This window comes from Brassica napus, chromosome C1, assembly GCF_020379485.1.
Source record: "Brassica napus cultivar Da-Ae chromosome C1, Da-Ae, whole genome shotgun sequence".
Taxonomy (NCBI): Eukaryota; Viridiplantae; Streptophyta; class Magnoliopsida; order Brassicales; family Brassicaceae; genus Brassica; species Brassica napus.
This window is the reverse complement of record NC_063444.1, coordinates 15,102,286-15,125,509: the sequence shown is the minus strand read 5'-3', so window position 1 is coordinate 15,125,509 and position 23,224 is coordinate 15,102,286. Positions and strand designations below refer to the sequence as shown.

Genomic DNA, 23,224 nt, shown 5'->3' with positions numbered 1-23,224 from the left:
GGGAGCTTTTATTTGCTTTACTCTTAACTTTATATGGAAATCACTTGGTAACATTTATCATTGATACAACAAAACTTGACTACGGTTCAATGTGTCAATCAATAACTTATGTCACTGATAACTGATAAAGCAAAACTGATTGATTTGGATGATGAAACAAAACGACTAGGTCTCAACTAAACCTCTTTCCCAATCAAATAAACTAGACATGTCAAAACTTTTATGAAGCAACACCTTTTGAGACTCCCCTGGCTTTACTCTTAGCATATCAGAGAATATCAGCAGAAGGTGTTGGCATGCATGGCGTTCATCGATCTTTTGCAGATCTCTGGCCGGTTCGGATGAAAGATCCTTCTGTGCTTGATGATATGACCTGCGGATAAAAAATCAGGTCAAGCTTTGGAATGATGAACAAAGTTGTACAAAGTGACTGAACAATCGATGAATCGTTTACCATCTCCAGTCTGGTGTAGCCTCAGGAGGACTGCTTATTCTGGAACACAGAGATTTGATGAGCTTGTAATCGCCATCAGACTCTGAACCTATGCAGAAGAATAGCAAAATTTCAAGTTTCAGACATGTTGATAGGCAGAAACACGTGAGCATATTGGGACGGACATACACAGATGTAGCTTAACACCTAAGAACGAACACATCAAAGACTATAGTTTCAGCAGATATCTCTAACCAACCGAAATTCATGCAGCAAGCTTCATTCCAATATCAAAACCCAAACCTATTCCATCCCAAAGTTCAATTCCCAGCACAAGAGTTATATAAGTTGGTGAAAAGTAGCATACCTGCAATTTCGAGGCCATTACGAAGAAGCAAGGAAGAAAGTGCACAAACAACAGAGGGGAGAACACTGTAGTTTGTAGACGAAAGCTGTTGGAGGTATACGATTACTTCCCCTATTATGTGCTCTGACTTCGTCTCGCTACCTTCGAGATTCATTGTCTTAAAGTATTCTAACAACGTCAACAAAGATTCTGGCGTTGTTTTACTTAAGACTGCCGGCTCCGAATCATTAGCTTTAGAATAAAGCTTCCCAAGAATCACAGAAGCCAACAGCCAACGTAGAAACTTTGCTACCATAGTCTCCTCTTGTGGTTCTTCAGTGAGTGTTTTAGTATCTTGATGAGATTCACTTGGCTTAGATCCCTTTTTAAGATCACTCTTCAAGGCTGTCGAGGTTCCCCACAAAAGAAACCTTCTCAGCTTGTCTGCGTCCTGAACAAATATATCAAATAATACAAAAACTTTTTAAACTGTTCAAAGCAAATTGAAGGGATGCTCAATAAGTCAGAGAATAAGAGAGAGGGAGAAAAATACCATGCATATAAGTTCAAATGGTGGGGTGCTCATTAATATAGTATCAAGCCCACGCTCTGCACTAGCTTCGACTTCAGGAGAATCGCAGTTAGCAACAGCCTCAAAGAGTTGTAATATCCCATCGATAGTGATGGTGAAATGTGGCTGGTACATTTTTCGTAGGTTCTGTGATATCTTTAGAGTAGCAGACAGTATCTGCAGAATTAAATCAACCAAAGTACTATTTTCTTGTACTGAAACCAATCCATCACCTAAAAGTCTGCATAATCGCGATGAGACTTCCATTAGCCCTTCGAGGGGAAATGCAATTCGTTTTTTTTTGTGGTTGGACTCTATTATGGTTTTCTGAACACATTCTTCATAGGGCCCTTTTATCTCTTCCTCTTGCAACCACTCTGTAACGCTTCGGGAGGCAAGAACATCAGTTATAACCTGATAAAGCAATATCACAAAGAAATTCAATTAACGAATACACTATTCTACATAAGGACTCTTGAGTCTTGATGCAATATAGACAATAATCATATGGTTGATTCAATAAAACAATGTGCACGCTTGACCATGACTAATAGCATTAATGGACTGATACTGTACATACCTCCAAGACAACCACCAAGCGAAAATCTTCGTCTCTAATGGGCTTTGTAGTAAACATTGAGATAAGTGATGAACACCATGAAAACAGACCACAATTTTGAACTAGATGTCTGGCCGTCTTATGGAATTTGACTGACTTCCTCAAAACCTGAAAAGTGAAAGAATTTAAGATTTTGTCGCATTGGATTGCTCAAAGTTGAAAAAGATACCACAGAAATATGTTTTCAGAGTTAGCCTTAATTTAAGTTTGAAGCTGTATAATGCAAAATTAACACGAAGTGACATTTAGAAAAGAAAGTATCACCTGAAGGATTAGTCCTTTAGTTTCATCATCAGCAAGAGGAGTTGAGAAAAAACTCATCAAATCCTCAAGGATGGAGTTTTTAATGTAGAGTTTAGCATCGTCATCTGATTTCAAGCCCACGCACACTAGGCGAAGTTCCCAAAGCCTCTGTGATTTAAAGTTAAATGTACTGCTCCACAAAAATTCATGAAACAAAGGTATTCCCTACAAAGAGAAAAACCAAAAACAGTTTCAGTGCTGGCAAAGTGTGAAAAATAAAGATGATGTTTCATAGTTTTCAGAGAATAAGTACCCTAAGATTCAGTGAAGGTGAGCTCTTCAACAGTTTTTTTATGGGAACATAATGTTCGTGAGAAGAATTCAACAATATCAGAGATGCCTCAGCGGCAAAAACAGCAGAAACAGTTGGGATTCTTTGCCATGGTTCCTCGACTCCATTTTTCAGACACAGCAGAAGAAGCTTAATCCACTTTACTTGCTTATTCCTCGTACCACTCTACATCAAAAAGTTTTAGTTAAAAAGAAGCAATCTAACTTTGGAATAATCAAAGAACAAATCTGAGCAATGTTCCTTTGTAAAACCAATTAACTGAAGACAGGAGCGAAAAGGATTGGTAGGCCTAGGACCCATAATCCCAGCAAACCAAAAATGACTTTTAGCAGTTGCAATTACAAATTCTCTGTAGGCCCAAATATTTCCCTTTTTAATATCATTTCTCATACTGTGTACAGTTTTAAATTACTAAAAATACAATGTACTAAAGAAGTGTTAATACCTAGAGGTTCTAAGGAGAACATCAGTAGACAGTCAAAACAGGCAATGCATACATATAAGTTAAACATAAAATAACTATTACCTCAAGAACATCCAGAAACATCTTAAGAGTGTCATAGGCCAATTTTCTCATCCCAAGATCTGCTGAAGACATGCTCACAAATGCAACTGCAAGCAAGCCTAAACTAGCGAATTCCAAAGGTTCAATATATCCCACGGACAATGAGTGTAGTGAGAATCGCAGGATGAAAGCCGGATCATATCGTTCAATGTCCTACACACGGAAAAGAGACTTGTTTGAAAATGCAATGGCAAGAACTTTTAACTGAATTAAAATAAAAGACAGTACCTCGCTTATTGGATCGTCAGATAGGTAAGAGTTATCAGATACCTCTGCGCTCCGTTGATAAGAAAAATACAAAACAGTTAGAGCACATATTTTGGGATCAACACAAAGATTCTCTTTGAAAAGTCTCTGTCGGAGATCTTCCACTAAATCATCTTCACCACCGTCAGATGCATCCTGAGAGAGACGTAGTCCCTCTCTCATTTTCAAGGCAGCTTTGCCCCACAAATAACCTGTTTCAGAAACATCTAGCGTGTGCTCTTCGTCAATTAATTCGATATCACGTATCAGCCTGTAGAGCTCTATGTCGATTTCTCTTAGTGTTGCACCATAAGAACACAGAAGAAGAAAATGCAGTTCTTTCAGAATGATTCCTGAATCTTTTCCACATTTGGAGAGCAGCACTCTGAGAATTTTGACAATCTCCAACTGCTTCACATAGTCAGGTGCTTGGAGACGACAACTTCCAACTCCGACAGAACTTGGACTTGGGATGATAAGATGTTTTAGAATGCTGGAGATAGGCCTAAATAAATCACCAGTGTGTGAGGATGATAGAGAACTGATAGTCGGTGTAAACTGAGAATGAGATATTAGGAGTTGTATATATGACGCATATGAGTACTTTCCTCTAGACAATACGCAGAAAATTTCCCTCAGTATCTTCAATGTCATCGAGTCCTCAAATCTGTACAGAAGAACTGACTTCATCAGTCCCTCCAGGAAAGGAAGGGAATCCAAGTGAACAAGCTCCTCGCACATGTCTTCCAAAAACTTTAGAATATTTCTCAGAATGAAGTTTTCAAGACTTTTGCACAGTAGCCCACATTTGTCTTGTTTCTCCTCGGACTTCCCTTTAAAAGAACCATCAAATCTCTTGACAACACATTGCCACCTATCAACTAAGTAATCCAATAACGCCGTGAATAAACTCTCTTTGTTGGATCCCATTTCTGAGGGGTTCTCCTTCACACAACTAGCTGCTTGACGTTTGAAATTGCTATCCGCAGGAAACAAGCAGATCCTTGAGAGTTCGACTTTGGCAACTTCACGGATGGCAACATTGAACATACAGTCTACAGACTGAACGTCCACTTCCTTAATTTCGCAATCCAACATCTCTTTGCCAGCACTAGTGTGAGGAAACATGGACTGGAATACCTTTAAGAGATCTTCTGTTTTAGTTGGACTTTCAGTCCAGGCCAAGTGCTCCTGAAACATACGTACTGCCTTCCCAAGAAGACTCGCCTTGAACATAGTGTCGATATCCTCATTCGCCGACAGAAGAATCTCTTCATATTTCTCTTCAAAGATGCACCCAGAAGAAAACTTCGGCCATTGTAGAAAACCATTTCTTAGTATATTTGAATAAAATGAAGTTATATCCAAACATCTACTACACGGTTTCTCGGGTTTAGCAAAAACCGGTGACAGATAGGATAGCACAGCAGGCAGAAGCATGATAAGCTGATCATCAGTAAGCGCAGCGTCACCCTGTTGCTTACTTAGCATAGTATAGAAAAAGTGTCCAAAGACTGACCGATGCAAGGGACTGGACTCCACAAGATAAAACAATATCTTGGCTCTGGTCATGCTTGCCTGGTTAATGCAATGGATAATCAAGTCTTCAGGGGTTCTACCAACAATCTGTGAGATTATCAAGGTCAACAGGTGAGCACTACTATGCTGATTATGTTTCCCCCTGAAAATGCCACCCCCAACTTTAAGCAAACACATGTCTGCCGAAACCAAACCAAAAGAGGTAGAAAACCTGCATGCTAGGCTATAGACTTCCTCAAGGAGGTTACTGTCATAATTATTTTCTTCTAAATCCCATAGCAAATCATATGTCTTTCTCTTAGCAGCCGGCTGCTGTGAATACAATGTAAGCATTTCGAAAGCCCGGCCAGCAATATCCAATCCCAAACTGACAATCTTACTCAAATTTGGGCTTGCCAATTCTTCCACATCAATCAGCATGGAGCGAGCAAGATTTAAGAGTTTAAAAGGTGATATAAACCTCAACAAAGCATGAATTACTTGTGATGGTTGTAGAAGCGGCGCGTAACTTTGAGTACCGACACAAAGCTTCAACTTGCTTCTGAATTCCAAGAGAAGCGTTTCCACCAAGTTTTTAAAAGCCACAATTGACTTATTCTCCCTGAGCTCCCCTTTCTGCACAATGTGTCGCTCATCAAACAAAAAGTGTTCACAAGTAGAAGCCAATAGATCAAGGATGTGCTGATCTATTTCACTAAGAACTATCATGCCCGTTGCCAGTGACGTTTCTGGAAAAATCTCAACATTCTGCACTTGAGGTAATGTGCCACAATCCAAGGGACTCTCCAACAGTGCCATCACAACTGGGTGGCAAAGAACAGTCTGGGCCACTTGATGCTTCCACTTTGCAGAAGGAGCAAGCACTTTTTCTGAAGAAGGTTCCAGCTCTGATATTTGAGAGAAAAAGTGCTTGATGAGACGTAAGCAGATCTCAGAGAGTTGACAGAGTACCGGAGATGGTTGAACCTTGTAAGATGATCGTATATGGTAGAGATGGAAGAGTATTAATTTGATAGATTCAAAACTATCACTTTTAGGATGCGAAACTTTTAGCAGCAGTAACTCTGATATTCTTGGTAACCAAGATATATCCATGCTCTTAATTGCGGTAAGCAATTCAGGGAAAGGAAGCTGCTCTAAGAAAGTAGGGAAGGCAGGAGATTCAGTATCGCAAACGTCCATCTTACTTTTGATTTCTTCAGTTATGGATGAGCGGTCATCAAAAACAGTCTCACTATATACTGTTCCTTCACGAAGATTTCTTGACCCAGTAAGTTCTGAACCTCGCACCAGTAAGTCAGGCGATAGCTTTGAAAGGTCTCCGAGGAAGTTTTCTTCTAGAAAGGCGATGGCCTGTAAGATTGAGAATGATGTTCCGTAGAGACTCCAAGAAATAGCCATCACAGAATCAAAATTCTTCAGAATCGATTCAGGTCTTGCACATATCAATGCAGAAAAGAACGACTGAACGATTCCAGCAATTTCATCCGGGGAACTACGTCTCACCAGCCCTTTGATCTCGTCAAGAGTATCTGCAAAAGAAGCGTCGGCAAGTTGACCTGTTGTCTTTCTGTAATGCAAGATGAAAGGTTTCTTGTCTGACAAAGATTGTGAGAAAAGCAGCAACGCTCTCAATGGCCACCATTCACATAGAGAATCCTTAGAATCATCAACCACCTCAGACAAAACTGACTCCACCAAACATGAGAGTGGTCTGGAATCTACCTACAATAATCAACACACAGAAAAGGTATTGGTATCTTAAGCGATTGCATGGTAAAGTATATATACTATATATCTGCAGATGTATAGTTACCTGAGTTTGCAAAAGATATTTCAGCGTGGCGGAAACGTACAGAGATATTGCTGACTTCTCCGGGAAAGTAAGGCTTTTAGATACAGTTAGTAGCTTCACACACTTTTGCAGAACACAAACAATTAGGGGGCTGAAACCAATTGATACACCTGCAACCAAAACATAGAAGATGGACCAATCAATAAATTCCTCTAGGTTTATCACCTGAACATATTGATTTTGAAGGTAGCAATACCTTTTAAATGGGACAGGCTACTTCTGATAATATCCAAGTACTTGAACATATTCTTTCCAACTGTCCTAACTGCATCATATAAAAAGGAGATGACAACTGCTGACGTGCTCTGTACAGCCTCCTGAACCTTAAGAGGTCCTTTAGTCTTTCCAAAACCTTGTAGAAACCGAAACCATGCACCAATTTCACTTGGATTTTTGTCAAAAGCACCAGTGCTGCTCATAGCTACCACTGCTAAACTGTACGCTAGATCCTTCACCTTGTCGTCTGATGAGAAAAGAAACAAATTCACAAATACTTCCAACTGCATGTACATAAGTGGTGGCATTCTTGTAGGAACGCTCTCACTTTGGGACCTTGGCGACCAGCTGATGTACTCATTTAGAAAAGACAAGACTGCTCTCTGCAATTCAGCTGGCAACCATGAAGAACGCTGATTAGGCAGAAATTTCATGAAGACATCAAACGATCCTTCAAGAACATTAGGCACAGTACGCTGCAAAGATGAAAAAACATGTAGCTTAAAACCTGAAACTCATCAAATACAGATGAGGAATGTCTAAGCTACTAGCCTACTATTAATGCATATACATCTTAACAAAAGTTTGTACAAAATGTGAAAAATCAACGTACCACATAAATTCTAAGAACATCCATAATCTTTATGCGCAAGTACATCTCTGCTTCTTCGACTGAATCAACAGGCTTGGAACAACGCTCTGAAGCCCAAATTTCTGAAACATTCTGAAGATATTCCTTCCCATCTGTCATATGAGCATCCACAGGATCCTCCGCCAAACCTACCCCACCAATGACGATATCACCAGCCACATCGTCCAAAACATCCTTCTCAGATCTCTTAATGCGTTTTTCTCTACCTACTACTCCACTCTCCAACACTGCTTTTCTCTTCAAAGACACCTTTTGAATTCCACTAGCATCGCTCTGAGACTTCAGTTCAGTCAATAGCACCTGTGAATCTGGAAAAAAGCTTCTCACCTCACCCATGACATCCCGCTCAAGAGAAGCCTGAATTTGCTCCGAGCAGCCATGAGAAGCCGTAACAAACGAATCCCAGAGCAAAAGCGTCTCCGAGAGGAATCTCAAGGTCCCATGTTTCACAAAAAATTTAGGGCAAAGCATCCCTCTGGTGATCAACAACCGGCTGAATGGTCGGGGGCATATACACTTCATGATAGTCTGAACTTCTTTCATGATAGTCTGAACTTCTGAACCACCTGAAGGAGGCATAGAACGTTGATCTGGATTGAGAAACTCAAAAGAAAATGAATTTCTTACTGAAGATACCAAATCTGCTGCCAATGAAATAGAAGAAACCCTGCAATAACTTCAGTTAGTATGCAGCACCCAAAAGTAAAAATAAAGATACGCATTGGTACTCTAAAGAAGACTAACCAGGAAGGTGATGCAAAATTTTCCACATTGTATGGAAACTCTTCAAAGAAAGCTGACGCTAAAGACGGTCTACCCCTAACAATTGCTAGAAGCAAATCCCTGTGATAAACAATCTCTGTTGCTCTAAGTTTCTTCATGAACATTAGCAGTCTCTCTAAATTGCCAGTCAACTTTCTCGTTTCATCTGGCATCAATCCATTACACGGGTCTGTACAAACTTTAAGAAGAACATCATGTGCCAACTCATTCACACTCCCACCATCGCCTCTCGCTGAAATGCTGGCTAGCTGCTCTAGCGTAGCAATCCCAAAAAGAACACTCCTTAGACTAGGAAGAACCATTGATTCCTCAACGAGGATCTTGTCATTCAACGTAGACAAGACATACGCCACAGTGTCGTCGTCATCATCGTCTCTCCCAAGGCCTCTTAGGACTTTCGAATACATTTCCTTCTTCTGTAAAACATCGCTTAACAACCTCGGCTTCCCAACTTCGAAGAACGATACTGCAAACACAACACAAGCCCTCCTCGTCGCGTTGCCACCCCCTCCTCTCGTTTTATACTCCGCCAGTTTCGCAAAACCCTTAAAATCAAACTTCCCAGCTATCTCTGACGCCAAGCGTGGACCACGTCTAACCATCGAAGTCAACAGTCCAAGCGCAGCGTTCTGTTGTTTACTCTCTTTGCTATTTAATCCTTTGCAAATCTCATCCATTTTATCTTGAATAAGTAACAAACAGAACCGGTCAAGAGCTGTTCCGATATCAGTTGATCTACCTTTCCCCTCTGGATGGCTCAACACCGTCTGGATAAGCGAGAATATATAGTGTAGTCCTTGCTTTCCATGACGAATCCTCCATGCCTCTAGAAGCTCAGCGAACTCCGGTGACTTCTGGAAATATAAACGCAACAAATCGCCGCCGGTTTCTCCTTTTAGTAACTTGACAAACTCTTTTGAGGCATCAGAGCATAGCTTAATCTCTTCTGAGCAAAGCTTATGCAACAGTTCCCTAAGTTTAGCTTCGTGGGACGGTCCAAAAGCCATCACCACCTCTAGATTACTGTTCCCTCCTCCGTTCACCACCATTCCTGAAATGGCAAACAGGTGATTCAATTAGAAAGTAAACTACTCACAACTAGTCAAGAGAATCAAAGCTACTCAAAGACTCTTTTTTTTTTTAACACAGCTATTCAAAGACAAACCTTTTTTGTTAAGCAAAACAAAGCTCGAAACTTTTTTTTTGTTTTTGGTCGCAAAATCAAACAGAATTTGCTAAAGCAGAGCTCAACCACTTAACGTACCTTGTTCTTCTTGAATGTCTGATTTTGATTCCACCATGTCTGAAAGGTGAGAAAAGATTCCGGCGACGTGTTACAGCTGAAAGTAGGGTTTTAAATCCCAAAAACCGCCGACCAAAAAAAAATCCCAAAAACCGGATCCAGACCGGTCAAATCTTCGGTTATTGCGAATCGAAATCATCGCGCTTCTTACCGGTTTGTGATTAAACCGGGTTGTAGCAGTGCTCTCATAATGGGCGGAAGAGTTTTATATTGGGCCATGTGAGGTCCAAAATCATTAAAAGATATTTTTTCTTTTCCTACAAAATGCAAACAGAGACAACTTTATCTCTCTCTCTGTCCTTTTGCCCTTTTGTCCGAGCGGCATCCTCCATTGTTTTAGGTGAACGTCATGATGCAGCAGCCACCTCCAGCCGCTAACGGTGCTGCTGCAGCAGGATCAGGGCGGGACCAGCAAGCTTACCACCACCAGCAGTGGATGATGATGATGCAGCAGCAGCAGCAACAGGGTCAGCCTCCGGCAGGATGGAATCCTCAGTCGTCGCCGTCTCTTGGTCAACAGCAGCAGTATGGCGGTGGATCTCAGAATCCAGGATCAGGTGGAGAGATCCGGTCCTTGTGGATCGGAGACCTCCAGCCATGGATGGACGAGAGCTACCTCAGGAACATCTTCTCTACACTCACTGGTGAGGTAATAGTCAATTTCATTAATCTAAAGCATCAATTTTTACTCATTTGAAAAAGTTTCGTTCTTTATAAGTTTTAACCTTATGACTGTTGGTGAAGACTCAATGTTTTTTTTTTTTTGCTTTGGTGGTTGCAGGTTCAACAAGCTAAAGTCATTCGGAATAAACAGAGCGGATACTCTGAAGGTTATGGGTTTATTGAGTTTGTTAGCCACGCTGCAGCCGAGAGGATCTTGCAGACTTACAATGGTGCTCAAATGCCGGGGTGTGAGCAGACGTTCAGGCTGAACTGGGCTCAGCTTGGAGCTGGAGAGAGACGCCAGGCTGACGGGCCTGAGCACACAGTTTTTGTTGGAGATCTGGCACCTGATGTTACCGACTATATGCTCACTGAGACGTTTAAGGCTGTGTATTCCTCTGTCAAGGGCGCTAAAGTTGTGGCTGATAGGACCACTGGACGGTCCAAGGGGTACGGATTTGTCAAGTTTGGGGATGAGAGTGAGCAGATTCGTGCCATGACTGAGATGAATGGTCAATACTGCTCATCCAGGCCTATGCGTACTGGTCCAGCTGCTAACAAGAAGCCTCTTACGATGCAACAACCAGGTATGTTTTACTATTAAGCTGAACCAGATATCTGATGAGTTATGAGTATGTTGAGAGTGGTGATATGACTCGCTTTTGTCTTTTAACTGTCTATGTTAGTTCATTGTATATTCCTTGGGGTATTCATTTACCTTTATCTTTCTGATTAGTTAAGGCCTTAAAATTATATTTAATACCGTCCTTTTCCTTCCGGTTCATACCTTTCAGCACTTACGAATTTAATTTCGCAAAACATCCTAAAGCTTATGAGAAAAAAACTCATGTTGTCTTAAAGCAGGAGAACAAGAGGCTTTGTCTGGAACTGATTACAGCTGAAAATGATACCACTTTATTGCGTGGCCTCATTTAGGTCAGTTGGTTATGTTTTCAGAAGAAGTTAATTTATCTGTTTCAGCTCCTTACTTTTCAAGCATAAGTCTTTTACTCTTAAGCCCTACCTTTAAGTTTATTTTTTTCATGTTACACAGTTCATTACATTTCGCTTCTTTTCCAGTATGAAATCCTTTTGTAATCTTCTTCATGCCTCTCAGTTCAATTTCTTTCAGTAGTTAGTGTTACAATTTTTTTTATTTCCTTCTTTCAGTTACTGGTCTCCTCTAAGTTTATGCTAGCAACACTTCTTTGTTGTTAGTTAGTTATCTTGGTTCAGCAAGTTGATTACTTTGGTAACGAGTGTCGGACCATGCAAGGAACTTAGGTTACTTGTGATAATGTGATATCCCCGTAGAATTTTGGTCACGTGCTCTAATTTCTCAAAGTTAGATCCACATTGCGCCTAGAACACCCGTTAATGATTCAGTAAGTAAATCTACTAGCTTCAGAATCTCCAAGTTGTATAAAATATGCCACTTTCTTTATCTGCTGATATTTTTGGATAATTTTGCAACTTGTTCCGTCACCTGTTTGTTTTAGTGTCTGTTTGCTTTAGAATGTAGAAGTTTAATTTTCTCAACTAAGTTCTCTTGTCTGTTACTTGCAGGTGCATATCAGAGCACTCAAGGAAATCCCGGAGAAAGTGATCCAACTAACACAACGGTACGTGCTTTGTTTTTGGTTTCCTTAGGTCTGTTCTATGTAGAGGGCATATTGAGTGAATATAAGCGCATTCCTTTTTGCTTTACCAGATTTTTGTTGGAGCTTTAGATGAAAGTGTGACAGAAGATGGTTTGAAGTCAGTTTTTGGTCAATTTGGCGAACTTGTTCATGTGAAAATTCCAGCAGGAAAACGTTGTGGATTTGTTCAGTATGCTAATAGGTAGTGTGACCGTGTAGATGAACTTCATTTTTATTTTTGAGAATTGTGTTTGACATATCTGTTTCTCTTGTATGTGTGCATCAGGGCATGTGCAGAGCAAGCACTGAACCAGTTGAATGGAACACAACTTGGCGGACAAAGCATTCGTCTTTCATGGGGTCGCAGTCCTAACAACAAACAGACTCATGTCACTCAACCTGACCAGGGATACTATGGGTATCCTCCTCAGGGATATGAAGGTTACGGATATGCACCTCCTCCTCAGGACCCTAGCGCCCACTATGGTGGCTACCCTGGTGCCGGCTATGGAAACTACCACCAGCAGCCTGGTGGCTACCAGCAGGTACTTGTTTGAGGTTTAAAGCAATTGAAAATGTTATAAATGTTCTGTTGCGAGCTTAGTGCTTACTTATTTTTCCCTCTGTTTGTTATTCCGAAATGCAGTGAAGCATGATCTGTATGTCGTGATGGAGCTGAAGTTGCAGAAAGCTGTCTGGTGAATGAACCATCGTGTGGAAATGGTGAATGAATTATGGAAGTGGATGTGTATTAGCTCTTTGTCTCAGTTTTTTTCTCTATATCTCTATACAAGACTCTTGGTTTCTTTTGTTTGTTTCTCTCTCGCGTGACAGACTATTGTTGGACGTCCTTTGAAGTCGTAACAAAAGGCTTTTTGTCATTTGACTAATTCGACCATTATGCTTATTTTTACTGTTTCCTACTTTCCTTGCAACCATCAAATCGTGTAAGAACATAATGTCAATATAAAAATTCTTGAATCTACTGTCAAGAACTCCCAACAGTTGTAAAAAGACTAGTCTTAGTCATGAAGTCGTCACCATATAAAGACAAATACATGATCTAAAATGTGTGTATACACGCCGGTTCTCCCCCAAACATCCGGGGAGATATAAATGAGCCTAATAAGGCCCAAATAATGTCTTTAATAGTTCTAAATGGGCTGGGTATGTTATACGAAGTAAGGGCCCATGTATCTTCCTGAGAACGAACGAGGGAAAATAAGGAAGAGTCGCTTCCCTCGCACCTCTCTAGATCTCTTCGTTTCTGGTACATAGATAGATACTTCTACAGATTTGAACATTTTCAGAGAGAATCAAACTTGGATTTGCGTTGAAAGCTCAAAAAGATGGGGTACGAAAGGAAATTGGAAGACGACAAGAACTCAACGCTGTTAATAGCGACCATGTGCATCATCGGATCGCAGGTTCACGTTCACGTCAAGGACGGTTCTGTGTTTTCCGGTTTATTCTACACTGCTTCCGTCGATAACGGCTTTGGTATGCTTCTCATTTGGTCAATTGATCTTCTTCGATCAATATGTTTAGCTTGATTTGGTGTTTTTCGAGCTCCTCTCTAGTAATTGGGTACAATGTCGCACTAGAGATCTGAACGTTATCTTCGATATCGAATTGAAGATTCTGTTAATTGGTTTGTTATATGTAACAATGAGATCAGATAGGTTAAGCAGTCTATTGATTTGTTTTTTTTTGTTCTGTTTAGGCATTGTTTTGAAGAATGCTAAAATAACTAAGAAAGGGAAGAGTAAAGCGAACGTAGCAAGCGGAACTGTGGTGGAGACACTTGTTATTACGTCTTCCAATATTGTTCAAATAGTTGCTGAGGTCTCTCCTTTTATTTATTTACTTCCCTTTTTATCATCTTTTAGAGCTTCGTGTTGTGACAGTGTGTATGACGTGCTTTGAATTGATAGGGAGTCTCGCTTCCGTCAAATGTTACAGGCAATTATGAGGTTGCGAATGTTGGATCAGTCACTGAAACTCTACCTTCTGAGCCTCGTTTCTCTGCTGCAAACAAGTCTAAAAATAATTGCTTTGAGGGAAGGAGAAATCATCATTTTAGGTAAACAGTTACTATCTTGGTCACGCGGCCATTGTTGCCTTTAGATAAGTTTTCTTTCTTTTCTTTGATTCTTGAATGCTTTTGTTGACCAGACGTGCAGGAGCCAAGATTTTGAACCCTAGTGAAAAAGTTCCTGATGTTCGCCCGTTGGATAATGTTAGTCTTGCACAATGGATAGTACCAATTGCTCGATTTAGTTATTTTACTTAACAGCTACTTATTTGTTAATTTTCCTATTGCAGGTTGATATCCAAAGCTCAAGTTCTAGCTGTAAGTTCATTTTCTCCATAGTTGTTTTTGGCTTTGTTATTGCTATGGTTGAGTTGTTTCTGCTTCTTCTTTTTTAAGTTGATGTGTTTTCTTACATGCTTCTCCTCAACTTTCATTCATATGATCATCCAGTGGATAGCATGTCCGAAAGAGTTAAACCAATAGAAGAAGATAAGTTGGTGATGGAACCTCTAAGTAATGGTTGTCACGATGCTGCTGAAAGGCCCTCTTCCAGTGACAATTCATCCCCACAAAGTACAGCCGTTGATGAAACCTCAGGGTTGTGGCAGGGTGTAGAGGCACCTCCTAATGAACCAGCACCTATCCAAGCTGTCAAAAAGGCTAAGGTAATTCCTAATTACATGTTATGTTTGTTTGATTGTTCGGTCTTAAAGATTTGTTAGCCATTCCTTCTTCTTTGAGAACACCTTCGGAGTCGTTGGTATATGCTTAGTTTGAGGTTCATTTTCACTTTATCTGTTACTTAATTACCAAGTTTCTATCTTTAATACTTTGACCACATACTTACAGGAGTTTAAGTTGAATCCAGAGGCAAAGACCTTTTCTCCATCTTATACAAAACGTCTTTCACCGGCTCCTACTGCTATGCCTGACATTGGAAATGTTGCTTATATACCAAACAACACTCCCATGCTACATGTTCCTGAAGCTGTTTACCCAAATCTGGGGAACAACCCTTATATGCCCCAAACATCTCCGTCTTCCAAGTTTGTACCATATGGTAATTTGACTGCTGGAAATGCTGTCGGTGTTCCTTTTCCTCAGCACGTAAGTATTATCTTTCCAGTATTGTCTCTGCCTTTCTTTGTCTCTTCGGGCATATTATGTGAAAGGGGCCTCATCAGCTAGTAGTTGAGAGTAGATTACTTGTTTCAGCACGAAGAGCCTGATCCTTAACAAATGTCAGTACAGAAGACCAGATTATAGATCGCTTTGAATTGACCTGACTTAGTAATACAAAATGCCTTCTTTAGTTTTTCCACCAACTTAGTTTTTCTTTTGCAATCAATGAATCAGACTTCCATTTGCGTACCACCTTTTTGCAGATGATCGGGCCTACTGTTAACAGGGCACAACCACAGACATTCACTTCTCCATACCAATCTGTTCAAGCATCACCAATGTTTGTAAACCCAAATCCTCAGGTTGTATTTCATGGAAGATCCCAAAACTCACTTTTTGAAAAACGTATATGTTATAATGAATTGCACTGTAGGAGCTTTACTTGGTGTATATGTTTCTAAATGCTCTTTCTCCAGGTACTGGTTGCGAGATCAGGACAGTTTGTATTTGCCCAGCCACTTTCTCAGGTAAGAACTTGGTGCATATAATTTAAGTTTATATGGTCATTGGGTTAGTTGGTTCGAAAATCTCTTTAGTGTAGTGTCATCGTCTATCTTCTTTCTTCCAGAATCTGGTTCAAGGAACACCGCCTCTTCCACCACCTATGCTCTCCCGTCCTCTACCTCCCGCACAACATGTCCAATACCTGAAGCATCAAGGTAAAATACTTGAATCTCTTAGTAGATATCCTAAAGAACAATGTTTTTTGCTCCTAACTAGGATGAACCATTTTGTGATGTAGGTGTAGTCGCAAGTGGCCAGCCGTTGCAGCTATGCGTTTCCCAGCCGTTCACGACGGCTGGACTGCAACCTTACAGCGTTCCCGCCCAATTTCCGGTTATGCAGCCTCCTTTCCCGACGAATCAGCCAATGCCAGTTGCGGTTCCTAATGGCTTCTTTGGCACTTTCCATAAATAGTCGCTTCCATACCTTTATTCTTTTGCCTCTCCAACCTAATAAGGGTTTAAAAAGATGCGTTCTGTGTTTTTTTGTTCGATTTTGGCTATTTTGATTCATTGGTTTGTTGAGTTGGATTGGGTAAAAACTAAAAACTGTGTAGAATGTGAATTATATCATTCTTTGGGTGAGCTATAAATCCATATTTGGTGAGCTAAATAATTGCATTTCATTGATGTGGGATCAGAAATCACAACTTTAGGGTCCTTAATAGCTCTTTTAATCATCTCGAACCAATTGGTTTACGTAGACTACAACAAACAAACAGACGATTGCACAAAGAATCAGTTGGTTGTTTATCTACGTGAAAATGAGATATGTTTAAGATGGTGGCTGCCATGTCCCGGGCCTAAATGATGATCCAGACCCTGATGGCTCTGTTGTCCTGCATTATCATCATCAGTGTCATTAGTTTGGATTTAAGCATACCAAAAAATATATTAGCACAGAGAACAGATTCTACTTGCTAGTGGTCTGTAACAATTAGAAAGAAGTTAAAAGTTTGATATACATCAGTCTGAATATGTGTGTTAGGTTAAAAAGGTATACTTACTTTGGTTCTGCAGTAACTATCTCGGATTCATGTTCCTTGACCCTGTAAAAGCAACGTGTAGAACATTTGGTTATGGTGTGAAAGATGCTGTGTCTTGCATTCGGCAAAGTGAAAAGATTTAACACAAGATATGATTTGTGCATAGATATTTTACCTTGATTGATCTGCTTCTTTACTAGCTTCCTCGGCTTTATCACCTTAAACCATTAACAAACAAACAAAAAATCTGTCAGTCCTACTTTCATGAGTTTATGGCAGAATAAATAAATTATTTATTGTGTTATACGAAAACTAGCAACTGTAGAAACCTCACCCTAAGAATCAACAAATGACAAAGAGAAAAAACTGTTATTGCCCTTCTAATCTAATCCCAACCACAATGGACGTACAGAAACACTTTTACTATCATTACTTCATCATAACTGCAGAATTCACAAAGCAATGCACAATATGTTTCTCATTTATGTTAACAACAACACTACTCTGATCATCACTGCAACAGATACACACAGAACAGCAGAACAAGCATCCACCAATTCCCTCAGAAGCATTTCTTATTACGCATATGGACGTCATTCCAAAGACACTTTACCAAGACAGATTTAGTTATAAGTGTAAATGCCTGTCCATAACAATCTTTATCAGATCATACTAAACCTAAGAGGCTAGCCTTCAGCACTTTATGGTGACTCCCTTAATCAATTGACACAGAGAAAATGTAGAACCTTTTGAATCCGCTGGGAAATGGCGAACAAAGCTTGTCAATTCTGGACCCTCAGCTTTACCTTTACACAAAGAGAGCCAACATTAAGTGTCCACTTCATAAATGAAGAAAACAAATTAAACAAGTTTTGTGGGAACTCTCTAAATGTTATTTACCGATGCTCGTGATTTTGCGTCCAGTTCCTTCTTTGGCTTTCTTCTCCTCCTCTTCTTTCTTGAGAACTTGAGAAGGCAAAAGAAAAAACAATTAACATTTACAAAGAAATTAAAGCGACACCAAATGGATAAAAGCACAAGAATTTCTTGACTTTTTAATATAACAGCGACTTTGTTCATTCAGAACGTATAGGTTCGTTCCAAAAGTCATAAACTGTTTGCAATGAAAGCGAAAGCAATGAAAAATAAATGTTCGGACATGTAGAAGGATAGGTAGCTTGTAAAGAATGAATAAAGAAACTTGAAACACATACGAGCAACATTAAGCCTCACTCGCTCACGCCTTGCATCAAGTTCAGCCATTTCCTGGACCATTAAGAATTACCAACATCAGATACTAAATGCAACGAAACCATGAACGTGAAAGAACGCTATGCTCATTACAAAATAATATCAGGTTAAAGAGGAGTTGATCTTACCTCTGGAGTAGGAGCTCTTTTTCGCTGCCCATTGAGCCAACATATCCATTCAACTACAACAACAACATTGATCAAACAAGACAATGTAACTAGAGAGAATGAATATATTTACATATATGCTCATCAATACAAACGAAACCATGAAACAAGCAACATTTGATAGAAAGGAGGAAAGTTACCAGGAATAGAGGTTGGGTCCTCTTCTCGTCTAAAGACAACCCATCTTTTCTCCTTCACTGCAAAGTAGAAAGAAGCAAATCAGAACATGTAAGCGCACAAAACAAGAAACGTTATAAATAAAGTTTCACATATGTATTGAGTATCAACACACATGATCTCTTACACGATCACACGTAGAATAGGACTCGTTTAAGCATCGCTGATCAATCGAATTCAAAACCCATGAATTAAAAAAAAAAAAAAAACAAGCCTCGGATGAAAAACCAAAGACAGTAAGATTGGAGGAACAATACTCGCCCAGACCGTCAATCTGCTCCATTCTGGAGAAGTACTTGTTACCAGTCATGTCTGCTCCGATGAAACTCTTGCTTCTGAATAATCCGGCTACTCTCCCCCATAGCCTCGACATTGTTTCCCCGATCAAAGGTCTGCTCCGTCTAGATCCGGATCAACCACTGTTTCTTTATATCTGGTTGGAATAAAGACCCGACCCGATTAATACTTTTTAAAATTGATTGTTTTGTAGGAAACCCGGTTTAGGTTAAAAGGAATTCGACCAAATGTACCGGTTAACACATTAAACCAATTTACAGAGACTAACGACGATGACAAGGGTTTTAGTACGACTTCGATGACTCTGTTTCAAACCCCGCGCTTTGCCTCTCATCGTTTCACTTCGCCGTTAATTCTTGCCAAAATCTCTTCAAAATCTTATCTTTCTCTTCACTAACTACTCTAAAGTACGATTCTTTGTTTCACCTCTGCAACTCGTGAAGAAGCTTTCGATTGCCAAACCTTGAGATTTGGGTGGGTTTCAAATGATGTTAAAGGTGAAGGCTTTGTGTCATCGCATAGTGAAATCGAGAAAGGCTACGACTTGCGCTCTTCCCTCGGACCCATCAACAACCTCCGCCTCCTCTGACCACCGCTCCAGATGTTTGTCGTTGATAGTTAACCTTCGCCGACGAGGTCTCCTGGACTCTGCTCGTGAAGTCACTCGCCGCGTCATCGACGGTTGTTCTTCGACATCAGAGGCAGCTTTAGTTGCCGACTTTGCAGTCAACAACGGAATAGAACTCGACTCTCACTGCTGCGGCGCATTGATAAGGAAGCTCACGGAGATGGGCCAGCCTGAATCGGCCGAAACTTTCTACAACCAACGCGTACTCGGAAACGGTGTCGTTCCTGATTCCTCTGTTTTGGATTCGATGGTTCTCTGTTTGGTTAAGTTAAGGAGATTCGACGAGGCTAGAGCATGTTTAGATAGAGTTCTAGCTTCTGGTTATGTTCCTAGTACCAACGCTTGTAGCTTAGTGGTCGACGAGCTTTGTAATCAAGGTCAGTATCTCGAGGCGTATCTTTACTTTGAGCAAGTCAAAGCGAGTGGCGGTGGTTTACGCCTCTGGTGTTGCAAGAGATTGTTTAAAGGACTGTGCGGTCACGGTCACTTGGATGAAGCGGTTGGGATGTTAGATACTCTCTGTGAGATGACGAGAATGCCTCTTCCGGTTAATCTTTATAAGTCTCTCTTCTACGGGTTTTGTACAAGAGGATACGCTGCGGAAGCTGAGGCTCTGTTTGATCATATGGAAGCTGACGGATACTTTGTGGATAAGGTCATGTACACTTGTTTGATGAGAGAGTATTGCAAGGGCAATGATATGACGATGGCGACGCGGCTCTACTCGCGGATGGTTGAGAAAGGTTGCGAGCTTGATACTTATATTTTCAACACTTTGATCCATGGGTTCGTGAAGCTGGGTGTGCTCGATAAAGGAAGGGTTATGTTTAGTCAAATGATGAAAAAAGGTGTGCGGTTGAATGTTTTCACGTACCATATAATGATTGGTAGCTACTGTAAAGAAGGGAATGTTGATTATGCTTTGAGGCTTTTCGAGAATAGCGCAGGGAGGGTAGAAGATTTATCACGCAATGTGCATTGTTATACGAATCTTATATCTGCGTTTCATAAGAAGGGCGGGTTGGATCAAGCTCTTGGCTTGTTGATGAGGATGTTAGACAACGGGGTTGTCCCTGACCATATTACTTACTTTGTGCTCTTGAAGATGCTTCCCAAGTACCACGAGCTTAAGTACGCTATGGTTATCTTACAAGCGATTGTGGATAACGGATGTGGGATAATAAGTCCACCGGTTATTGATGATGGCCTTGAGAACATTGAAGTGAAAGTTGAGTCTTTGCTCGAGGAGGTTGCTGGAAAAAACGCAAAGCTAGCTGCCAAGGGACTTGCCGTTGTCACAACCGCTCTATGCTCGCAAAGAAACTTCACCGCTGCTTTGTCTCGTATCAAGAAAATGGTGAATCTAGGATGCACGCCTTTACCCTTTTCATACAACTCAGTGATCAAATGTCTGTTTCAAGAAGGTCTTATAGGAGATTTGGGGTCTTTAGTCAATCATATTCAAGAATGGGGATTCGTTCCAGATCCTGATACGTACTTGATAGTTGTTAATGAGTTATGCAAGAATAACGACATAGACGCTGCCTTTGCTGTTGTAGATGTGATGGAGGAGATTGGTTTGAGACCTACAGTTGCTATTTACAGTTCAATCATTGGTTCTCTTGGCAGACGAGGAAGAGTTGTTGAGGCAGAAGAGACCTTTGCCAGGATGCTCGAGTCTGGGATTCAACCTGATGAGATTGCTTACATGATTATGATCAATGCGTACGCGAGAAACGCAAGGATCAACGAAGCAAACGAGTTGGTTGAAGAAGTGGTCAAGCTTTTCGTCCGACCTAGCTCTTTTACTTACACGGTGTTGATCAGTGGATTCGTGAAGACTGGTATGATCGAGAAAGGATGTGAGTATCTTGATAAGATGGTGGAAGACGGGTTATCTCCAAACGTGGTGTTGTACACTTCACTCATTGGTCATTTCTTGAAGAAGGGAGACTTCAAGTTTTCTTTTACATTGTTTGGTTTAATGGGAGAAAACGAGGTGAAACATGATCACGTTGCGTACATCACACTGCTTAGCGGTTTATGGAGAGCAATGGCACGAAAGAGACGAGTGTTTGTTGAGCCTGGTAAAGAAGAGCTTCTTCGACGTCTTCTTCAGACAAATCCTGTAGCATCAATCCCCTCTTCTATATGCAACTACAGATCAAAAAGCTTTGCAATGGAAGTGATTGGGAAAGTGAAAACGTCTCTAGTCCCTAACTTATACCTCCACAACGCCATTATAACAGGATACTGTGCTGCGGGAAGGCTTGATGAAGCTTATAACCATCTCCACTCAATGCAAAAGGAAGGAGTGCTTCCGAATCAGGTGACTTTCACTATCCTGATGAAAGCTCATATCAAAGCAGGCGACGTTGAGTCTGCTATAGCTTTGTTTGAGGACTCAGATTGTGAGCCAGATCGAGTTATGTACAGTACTCTGCTTAAGGGTCTCTGTAAAAGTGAAAGACCTCGTGATGCTTTGGCTCTGATGTTAGAAATGCAGAAGGATGGTGTGTATCCAAACAGAGACTCTTATGAAACGCTGCTTCAGTGTCTCTGTTACTCTGGATTGACCATGGAAGCGGTTAAAATAGTTAAAGACATGGCTGCTCTTGGTTTTTGGCCTCGTTCGATTAGTCACACGTAGTCACTCTTTGAGATTCTTTCTCTATAGCTTATCGTGGTTTTGCTTAGACTACACACATTAAGATGTTGAGGCAACATAAAGGATTTCTCTGGATCGGATTCCTCTGCGCGGGAACTCTCTTCTCCGACAGGTAACAGAACAATGCTCTGTTATCCCATTAACTTTTCTGTTTACGAGTTTTCCGGGAAATAAACCGAAAAATATTCTTTGGGGATGTCGGTGGATACAAAATTTATTGACTACGGCTTTTGCATTGTGGGATGCAGACTTCTACGTGAAAGTTGATGATGCGTGCATGTTAGTAGAGGTGAGAGAATAAACCTCTTTACTTTATCTCAGTTGTTATGTTTCTTGTCATATCAATGCTCACTTCTGTTATGGGTATTTTTGCAGCCACGCTCGGAGAAGAACTAGCAAGATACCAGATGACGCCCCGAGTCTACATTGGTTGCATGAAATCTGGACCCGTTCTTGCTCAGAAGTAACTTCAAGAGAGACTAATGTTTATCTCACAATCAAGTCTCCATGAAATCTCCATTGTTAGAGGAGAGAGATATCATGAACCGGAGTAATGGAAATTTGGAGAGGCGGGTCATATACTTCCGCCATGCCACTGGTCAGCTCTATGCAATTTCCAGGGAATTGGCGTCTTACATATCCATAAACCAGTGAGTTCTTTCCTACAGCCTTGACAAATCAAAAACAACTAATCTGCTTTGTGTGTATACGATCTATATATTGATTTGTGTATTAACTAAGGAAAAAATGTGCATACAGAATCATACTTCACAAGTACGTGAATGAAGATGTCTCTTTAGGATATTGTTTTTGGATTGGATTTGGAGAATGTAGATGACCGTAGGCTATGTTGTGGTGCAACAGGTAAAGAGAAAATTCAAATTCCTTTATCTATACCCTAGTATGGATCAGTTCCCATGTTGATCAATGAGAAACTGCAGATTGTGAGTGGAAGGCGCAGGCGGGCTTGCTTCGTTTGATTGGAGCTGCAGTGAGATTTGTAGATCAGCAGACCGGATGAATGTTGTTCATCGGAGGAGGTGTGGAGAAGGCCCAAATGCTCTCTTGGCTGCATCCTTCTGAACAATATAACAGCAGAAACACATTGACGAAGAGTACAGAGACAAATCCGCTCAACATTTTGTAATATAGACACACACCTTTGAGTCTAAACGAACACAGTTTATGTATGTTTGTATGTATGTATCTTTTGAACTGAGCTGAGAAGTGCATTTTGGCCTCCTTATTTCGTTATAATCTTTTGCATTTGCACACAGAAAATGCAGATTTTAGCTGCAAAAGGC

General features: G+C 40.7%; 5 protein-coding genes across 9 annotated transcripts; 3 read left to right on the top strand and 2 right to left on the bottom strand.

Moving 5' to 3' along the window:
* Window positions 1-32: 32 nt before the first annotated feature.
* LOC106445539 lies at window positions 33-9,828 on the bottom strand. Its single transcript, XM_048744276.1, has 14 exons — window positions 9,685-9,828; window positions 8,382-9,471; window positions 7,599-8,304; window positions 6,966-7,461; window positions 6,731-6,879; window positions 3,358-6,639; window positions 3,091-3,282; window positions 2,526-2,729; window positions 2,234-2,437; window positions 1,931-2,077; window positions 1,333-1,764; window positions 801-1,230; window positions 455-542; window positions 33-373 (listed from the first exon to the last, which is right to left on the bottom strand). Exons 1-14 carry the CDS (start codon window positions 9,719-9,721, stop codon window positions 166-168), a joined length of 7,665 nt encoding a protein of 2,554 aa, XP_048600233.1. The 5' UTR covers window positions 9,722-9,828; the 3' UTR covers window positions 33-165.
* A 138-nt stretch (window positions 9,829-9,966) lies between these two features.
* LOC106445510 (polyadenylate-binding protein RBP45C) lies at window positions 9,967-12,949 on the top strand. 2 transcript variants are annotated; one of them, XM_013887081.3, is made up of 6 exons: window positions 9,967-10,372; window positions 10,505-10,973; window positions 11,953-12,008; window positions 12,098-12,228; window positions 12,313-12,571; window positions 12,673-12,949. In XM_013887081.3, exons 1-6 carry the CDS (start codon window positions 10,073-10,075, stop codon window positions 12,673-12,675), a joined length of 1,218 nt encoding a protein of 405 aa, XP_013742535.2. In that variant the 5' UTR covers window positions 9,967-10,072; the 3' UTR covers window positions 12,676-12,949. The 2 variants fall into 2 exon arrangements, with proteins under 2 accessions (XP_013742535.2, XP_048600234.1); XM_048744277.1 differs by lacking the exon at window positions 12,673-12,949 and having other exon boundaries at window positions 9,976-10,372; window positions 12,313-12,583.
* A 297-nt stretch (window positions 12,950-13,246) lies between these two features.
* Window positions 13,247-16,376, top strand: LOC106445502. The gene is made up of 11 exons (XM_013887069.3): window positions 13,247-13,526; window positions 13,750-13,871; window positions 13,961-14,109; window positions 14,202-14,265; window positions 14,352-14,379; window positions 14,512-14,726; window positions 14,911-15,168; window positions 15,447-15,545; window positions 15,660-15,710; window positions 15,812-15,902; window positions 15,986-16,376. The coding sequence occupies exons 1-11, from the start codon at window positions 13,376-13,378 to the stop codon at window positions 16,159-16,161; spliced, it is 1,404 nt and encodes a 467-aa protein (XP_013742523.2). The 5' UTR covers window positions 13,247-13,375; the 3' UTR covers window positions 16,162-16,376.
* On the bottom strand, window positions 16,346-18,794 carry LOC106445519 (NADH dehydrogenase [ubiquinone] 1 alpha subcomplex assembly factor 2-like). 4 transcript variants are annotated; one of them, XM_013887092.3, is made up of 9 exons: window positions 18,589-18,794; window positions 18,291-18,347; window positions 18,112-18,164; window positions 17,947-17,998; window positions 17,633-17,698; window positions 17,479-17,538; window positions 16,908-16,950; window positions 16,754-16,795; window positions 16,346-16,585 (listed from the first exon to the last, which is right to left on the bottom strand). In XM_013887092.3, exons 1-9 carry the CDS (start codon window positions 18,698-18,700, stop codon window positions 16,522-16,524), a joined length of 549 nt encoding a protein of 182 aa, XP_013742546.2. In that variant the 5' UTR covers window positions 18,701-18,794; the 3' UTR covers window positions 16,346-16,521. The 4 variants fall into 4 exon arrangements, with proteins under 4 accessions (XP_013742546.2, XP_048600235.1, XP_013742563.2 ...); XM_048744278.1 differs by having other exon boundaries at window positions 18,556-18,773; XM_013887109.3 differs by having other exon boundaries at window positions 18,585-18,757.
* Window positions 18,795-18,932: 138 nt separating this feature from the next.
* LOC106445490 (pentatricopeptide repeat-containing protein At5g62370-like) lies at window positions 18,933-23,139 on the top strand. Its single transcript, XM_013887063.3, has 5 exons — window positions 18,933-22,032; window positions 22,169-22,209; window positions 22,296-22,570; window positions 22,680-22,784; window positions 22,862-23,139. The coding sequence occupies exon 1, from the start codon at window positions 19,110-19,112 to the stop codon at window positions 21,900-21,902; it is 2,793 nt and encodes a 930-aa protein (XP_013742517.2). The 5' UTR covers window positions 18,933-19,109; the 3' UTR covers window positions 21,903-22,032; window positions 22,169-22,209; window positions 22,296-22,570; window positions 22,680-22,784; window positions 22,862-23,139.
* The last annotated feature ends 85 nt before the right edge of the window (window positions 23,140-23,224 follow it).

Coding starts and splice junctions, on each gene's coding strand:
- LOC106445510 (XM_048744277.1), top strand. CDS start 10,073: ATGATGCAGCAGCCACCTCCAGCCGCTAACGGTGCTGCTGCAGCAGGA. Junction 10,373..10,504: donor TCTCTACACTCACTGGTGAG/GTAATAGTCAAT, acceptor TGGTGGTTGCAG/GTTCAACAAGCTAAAGTCAT. Junction 10,974..11,952: donor TCTTACGATGCAACAACCAG/GTATGTTTTACT, acceptor TGTTACTTGCAG/GTGCATATCAGAGCACTCAA.
- LOC106445502 (XM_013887069.3), top strand. CDS start 13,376: ATGGGGTACGAAAGGAAATTGGAAGACGACAAGAACTCAACGCTGTTA. Junction 14,110..14,201: donor AGGAGAAATCATCATTTTAG/GTAAACAGTTAC, acceptor TTTGTTGACCAG/ACGTGCAGGAGCCAAGATTT. Junction 14,266..14,351: donor ATGTTCGCCCGTTGGATAAT/GTTAGTCTTGCA, acceptor TTCCTATTGCAG/GTTGATATCCAAAGCTCAAG.
- LOC106445539 (XM_048744276.1), bottom strand. CDS start 9,721: ATGGTGGAATCAAAATCAGACATTCAAGAAGAACAAG. Junction 7,462..7,598: donor ATGTTCTTAGAATTTATGTG/GTACGTTGATTT, acceptor TCATCTTTGCAG/CGTACTGTGCCTAATGTTCT. Junction 374..454: donor GCTACACCAGACTGGAGATG/GTAAACGATTCA, acceptor TTTTATCCGCAG/GTCATATCATCAAGCACAGA.
- LOC106445519 (XM_048744278.1), bottom strand. CDS start 18,700: ATGTCGAGGCTATGGGGGAGAGTAGCCGGATTATTCAGAAGCAAGAGT. Junction 17,539..17,632: donor ACGCAAAATCACGAGCATCG/GTAAATAACATT, acceptor CTTTGTGTAAAG/GTAAAGCTGAGGGTCCAGAA. Junction 16,586..16,753: donor ATAGTTACTGCAGAACCAAA/GTAAGTATACCT, acceptor ATGATAATGCAG/GACAACAGAGCCATCAGGGT.
- LOC106445490 (XM_013887063.3), top strand. CDS start 19,110: ATGATGTTAAAGGTGAAGGCTTTGTGTCATCGCATAGTGAAATCGAGA.